This window comes from Haematobia irritans, chromosome 5 (assembly GCF_050003625.1).
Source record: "Haematobia irritans isolate KBUSLIRL chromosome 5, ASM5000362v1, whole genome shotgun sequence".
NCBI lineage: Eukaryota > Metazoa > Arthropoda > Insecta > Diptera > Muscidae > Haematobia > Haematobia irritans.
Genome location: NC_134401.1, coordinates 83,865,087 through 83,871,086, shown reverse-complemented (window position 1 = coordinate 83,871,086; position 6,000 = coordinate 83,865,087). Strand labels below are relative to the sequence as shown.

The window sequence follows — 6,000 nt, the reverse complement described above, 5'->3', positions numbered from 1 at the left end:
GGAGGCCTTACCAAATGGAGCAATAAAAACTAAATCCGTTACAATTTCAGGCAAATCCGATAAAAGCTAAGCTTTATATAAGCCCAAGGAGTTAAATCGGGAAATCATTCTATATGGGTGCTATACCAAAAACATGCACCGATACAAAAAATTCAGCATACCTAATTGTGGTTCTGAAAACCCTACAGAATCTAGACCTCAGAGGACGGGTTTATAAGGGGGATATATCAACATCTATACCGATACACAATTTATTCGGAACACCTATTTATGGTTCTCAAAAACCTATAGATTTCACATTTCGAGCAAATTGGATAAAAACTACGGTTTCTAGAATCTCAAGAAGAAAAATCGGGTGATCGGGCTATAGCAAATCATAGACCGATACACACCATATTCGACACGCCTATTTGTGGTCCAATTTCAGTCAAATCGGATAAAAAAAGGTTTCTAGAAACCTAAGACGCCAAATCGGGGGTCGGTTTATATGGGGGCTATACCAAAACATGGACCGATATAGCGCCCACCTTCGAACTTCTCCTGCCTGCAAACTAAAACGAAATGACAAACTTAAACAATCCTGCCGAATCCCGGCCATCTGGCAAGGCTATTCTCGTGGAGGGAGGCAAACGAACTGATTGCAGCCGTATAAAAAATGAAAAATATCGACGATCAAAAGCAGACTTGAATCAGATCAAACGGAAGTTTTGCGGGGGACACTTTACTCTTTGTGGTCAGTCATTTTATTTCGTGGTACCGTTAGAAAGTTAGTTTGAAAACTAATATTTAATTGTTTTATTACCATCATTAATTTTTACAATTGTAAATAAATAAACAAGATGCACAAAGTCGAATTAAAACCAACGGTGGCATTAACCAGTGCAACTGTGGACAAGATGTCACGACATGACATGTTAGAGTGGGTCAATACTACCGTTCATGGGCAGCACAAAAAAATTGAGGAGCTGTGCTCCGGTAAGTGTTTTTCTTTTAGTGAATATATTTGCTTGTAACACCACCAAAGAAAGAGTTGTCTTTGGCAAATATACTCAGGATGTCCGCCTGAGTCGATTTAGCGATATCCGTATATCTGTGTACGCCTTTCTGTAATCAATGTCTAGGTCACAGTGATCGATTGGAAATATGGATTTGGCACAAAGTATATTTTTTGGGTCAGAATCCACCCCCATTAAAATCGGCTCGAATTTAGATGCAGCTCCCATAAGCATTTATATGGCCACAGAGGCCTTTATATAGCCACTTATTTGATGTTTTTGCATAGAATAGGGTCGAAAGAGGGCCAAATTTAAGCAAAATTGGTTCAGATTTGGATATAGGCCCATTCCCACCGAGATTTTTTAGAATCACTAAAACCAAATGTGGACACAAATTGCTCCAGATTTAAATATCTCTCATTTTTCTTAAATATTGTAACCAGGTGCTGAAAGTATTTCACCAAACGATCGTGTTTACTATTTGTAGTCAAAGTATATGTCCCAGTTTTAGTCCCATCACCTTGAACTAGATCCTTTAGTTTGCCACAATTGTTTCTCAATTTAAGCAAAATGTGGTTGAAATCATTTCAGAATTATATTGGAATTAAACTTATTTCTTTTGCCCGATATGCATTAATTAGCTACAGCAGACGTTTAAGTGAATGCAACTTTACAGAGATCGGTTCAGATTTAAATATAGGCCCCTGTATATCATCCGCTGTCAATATACTTGTAGGACCACAAAGGGTCGTTTAAATACTAATTTCGTACAAAGAGTAAAATTACTTCATATATGCGATGAATTATATTGAATCGGCTCAGATATAGACATACATTTTAGCAAATTTGAACATTTAATCACAGGAAGGACAATGTTGTTGTACAAAGTGGTGCAGGGTATAATATAGTCAACTTTATCCTTGCCCTTTTTTACTGAATTCGATTTTTTTTAATTCTGCTATCGAATATTCGTTTTTCTATATCCTCTTTATCTATTAGGTGTAGCCTATTGCCAAATGATGGAATTACTATTCCCCAATTGTATTGGTTTGAAACGGATTAAAACTACGGCTAAATTAGAGCATGAATTTCTCTACAATTTGAAACTATTCCAAGCCGCTTTTATAAAACTTAATTTCGACAAATCTGTGCCCATCGACCGTCTAATGAAGGGGAAATTTCAAGATAACTTTGAATTTCTTCAATGGTTTAAAAAGTTCTTCGATACTCACTCTGGAGGTAAAGAGAATCTTAGAGTGCCAGCTGCGCAGGCTGCAGCTATCAACAATGCTCCCAAACCCATAAGAAAACCCACGGATCGCCAAACATTGGGAACATCAAAACCAGCTGCTGGCTCTAAGCAAGAACTACTAAAAACACCCAAAGGAACACAGCCACATGAGGAGAGACAGGTCTCGCCTTCGTCTATACAAACTTTAGAACAAACCCAGACGCAATTAGCTGAACAAATATTAAACGTAGAACACGAGAGGGATACGTACTATAAGAAATTGGCAGAAATAGAAATAATGTAAGTACATATATGCGTAATATCGGAAAGAAAGATAATTAAACAAGATAACGCATACATACAGTGAGCGTCAAAGTAAGGGGAATAATGGTTTTGTTTTAATAGAGACTTAAATACTTTTCATGTAAACTAAATAATGTCTAATAAAATCGTAGAAATAAAGGGTGAAGTAAAAACTACTTTGGAAGAAGTCGTATGTACTCTTTATTATGACGCTCTCTGTAGTATGACGGCTTGTGAAGACTTGGAGCTAATTGCAAAATTGTCAGTATTCCAAATGATAAATATTAACTCAGCAAAAACTCACATTACACGGTAATCTTGTAGGTAAGCCAATTTAAAAATTAATAACCATTTATTAATTGGCATCGCTCCGAATTACATTTACATAATACGCATGTCCTAGGAGGAAAGTACTTCTCCCCAGGCATACCTTCGGCCATGAAATAAGTAGTGCTTTTAAAGCATATAATTCACCTAATATGAAATCACTTATTCATAGATATACCAAAGTTTGCAAAATATTGACATCTCTAGCCGATTACAATGGATCAAAATATGGCGAGTAATGCTGTAATATGAACACTACTTGAATAGAAAGGAATATTGCTGAAATAAACAAAAATGTAACAAATCATCTAAAGAAGTTTACACGAAAATTACACGCAAATAATTTCACACATTGATTCGTGTTTTACGTTATAATAAACCTAATAGAACATATTAGGTTCGAAATCTACTAAAGGTCGATTTTAAATACCTTTTTTAAAAGGCAAATGGCTGTTGAAATCTAGTTAAGGTCGATTTTGAAAGTGTAATGTGAATGAGGTATAATAAGCATTAATTTAAAACATAATATTGGAATGTCATTAACTTAAAACACAATTATTATGAAATATTCGTGAAGAATATTCCTTAAAGGTGAGTATTAAGTTCGAGTTTAGCCGCTAAAATCGCCATTTTTCCACGATTACTTTTCTCAATTAATCCACTTTAAGGAATAATCTTCAGAATTACCGTTACATTACATATTCTTTTTGATTTTTTTAAGTAAATAATTATACCTTATGGTACCATCATTTATTCTATTTTACTACGTCATTAACAGCCAAATGCATTACATTTTGAGAATAACAATTCGAAAATTACCTAGAAGTATTTATTATTGTCATTACAAGTTAGTCCTTATAACTCACCGCAATGTAATACAATGTGTAATGGCAGCTTTAATGCAAATTGTAATGAGATGTGGTTACCTAGTTTTTGATGGGTTGCATTTCTTTTATTTAATGTATGTATATAAACAAAAAAAACTATAAAAAATATATAACAGTGTACTGTTATGAAATTAGCGGCCGAGTAGAGTCGAACACGCTTAGTTGAAACAAAACTTGTATCTCAAACCAAACTAGTTAACTATTTATGAAAATCACTATCGATTAGTCAAAACAATGCTTTTATCTCAAACTACATGGAAACATTTTTTGAAAACGTTTAATTTGATATTTTCTCTCCACAGTCTCAACGAATCTGTGCAAAATGACATATATGTCGAATGGTGCAAACGTGCTTTAACCATACTATACGCTACTGATGATAATCCTGCTACCGGCGGCGTTGATGATGTAGCTGAGTATGAAATACCAGGATCTACTTTGGAAACAGATGTATGAGGTTGTGTTTGAATTTATAATTTTTTCTCCTTCTTTATAGTTATCTAATATTTAATGATTGAATTTGTCGATTTGTATTTTTTTCCTTTATAACTATCTAATATTTGAATAAAAACGAATTTTTTCTTATAAAGAAAGAAAAGAATCAATCATCATTTTCTGAAGGGGACGACAACGATGAATTGGAACTAGCATAATCACAGACTAAAGCTAAACTTTTAGGTAAATCTACTAAAATGGGAGAATCGGCTGCGGTGGTGGTGGTATGAATATCGCCTGAATTGATATGAATGTCGCCATTGGAGGTGCTATCAATGCCATTGATTGTTGTGGTTGATTGTGGAATCGCATTGCATGATGTGTCTTCTCTATTGTTACATTCTGTCGTCGTTTTCCGTTTGATGCCAAGTTGTCCATATTGCAATTGGGTACTCAAAGCCTTTTGCCTTTTTAGTCCTCCAAATGTGGTTTGTGTAGCACTAGGTAATGCTGGCTTTAGGAGAATATCCAAACGCTTCTCTTCCTCGCGTTCATATGCAGATTTACTCTGAAGCTTCATAAGTGCCGCCATTTGACGATCTTGTTGAGTTTCTGGAAGTAATGTGATATCCAAACTACATTTGCTCAATAACTTCTCATCTACATCTTTCAAGGCCTTCAGTTCCTTTTTCTTTGTCTAAAAGAAGAAAAATCAACTGTATCATTTGTGTCTCATCGAATATCCATAACTAAATACCCTAAAGTCTGCTCTCAATTTACTATTGGCCTCATAGCAATCATCCCAAACTGTTTTGTTACGATCGATTAGTTTTTCTAGCATTGGTTTTGCTTGTTCTCCCGCATCCTTGTCTTTAGCCTGGTGTTCCAATTTGTACATTGCATCGTCAAATAATCGTTTTTGAACCTCTTTGGTTTCTGGAACAACTTGTTCATTTTGAGTGGGATCCCAGCGATTTTCTTGCCGTCTTGCACCAGATAATATCACATAATCCAGATTTCCTGGATCCGTTTGTATCTCAAAGTGATTGTCGCAAAGATGACATTTCATGCGAAACTTGTAAATGGGAGTTGAATAGTACATGCCAACTTTAGTCTTCTCCGCATTGTATCGCACTCCCATGCCAATGTGATTTTTACAGCCATCACACCATATATTATAAGGCATTTCAAATCGAATAATCAAAATTCCTAAATGGATTTTTCTGGCCCTTTCACGAAGTGCATGTGTGCCACGGAATTTATTAAGTCCACCCTTTTTCGGATCGTAGTCCGGGGGATAGTATTTATTTTGACCTTTTCGTTCACCCATTGTTCACAACGTAAAAGATTTTTTTACAGCAGCCAATATGGAATTATTTTCGTGAATTAATTTCTTGGGACAATCAAGTCCCTTATATATTTTCCTCAGACAAAAACGTAAACAAACTGCCGCTTCAATCCACAGCTGTTAAAATTGTGTTAGTACTTGTCAGTGAATGCGGGCATATGGCATTCAAACTGGTTTGATAATTACTTAAGCGATCGTACAGATAGAAAGAAAAATTTTTACAATAGTCCTGTTTTATTTATTTAATATATTTCTATAATTCAAAGCTCATTTTAATCTCTATTGGTACCACAGACTCGTAAGTGGCTCCACAACACACGCCAACTGTCATGGCGAAAAGTCAAAAAAGTGCGAAATGTACATGAAAATATTTTTCCTCCATCAAGAACAAACACCCTGGCTGAGAGACGTTGGTACATCAGCAGAATTGCTACTTGTATGTATATACTGCATATATAACGCAATTGTCGAACC

General features: G+C 35.3%; 2 protein-coding genes across 3 annotated transcripts; one reads left to right on the top strand and one right to left on the bottom strand.

The window, feature by feature from the left end:
• Positions 1 to 546: 546 nt before the first annotated feature.
• On the top strand, positions 547 to 4,344 carry LOC142238838 (microtubule-associated protein RP/EB family member 1). Of its 2 annotated transcripts, none has more exons than XM_075310563.1 (4): positions 547 to 753; positions 840 to 975; positions 1,995 to 2,526; positions 4,046 to 4,344. In XM_075310563.1, the coding sequence occupies exons 1-4, from the start codon at positions 562 to 564 to the stop codon at positions 4,197 to 4,199; spliced, it is 1,014 nt and encodes a 337-aa protein (XP_075166678.1). In that variant the 5' UTR covers positions 547 to 561; the 3' UTR covers positions 4,200 to 4,344. The 2 variants fall into 2 exon arrangements, with proteins under 2 accessions (XP_075166678.1, XP_075166679.1); XM_075310564.1 differs by having other exon boundaries at positions 625 to 733.
• Positions 3,784 to 5,631, bottom strand: LOC142238836 (coiled-coil domain-containing protein 130 homolog). The gene is made up of 2 exons (XM_075310562.1): positions 4,936 to 5,631; positions 3,784 to 4,875 (listed from the first exon to the last, which is right to left on the bottom strand). Exons 1-2 carry the CDS (start codon positions 5,506 to 5,508, stop codon positions 4,345 to 4,347), a joined length of 1,104 nt encoding a protein of 367 aa, XP_075166677.1. The 5' UTR covers positions 5,509 to 5,631; the 3' UTR covers positions 3,784 to 4,344.
• Positions 5,632 to 6,000: the final 369 nt, after the last annotated feature.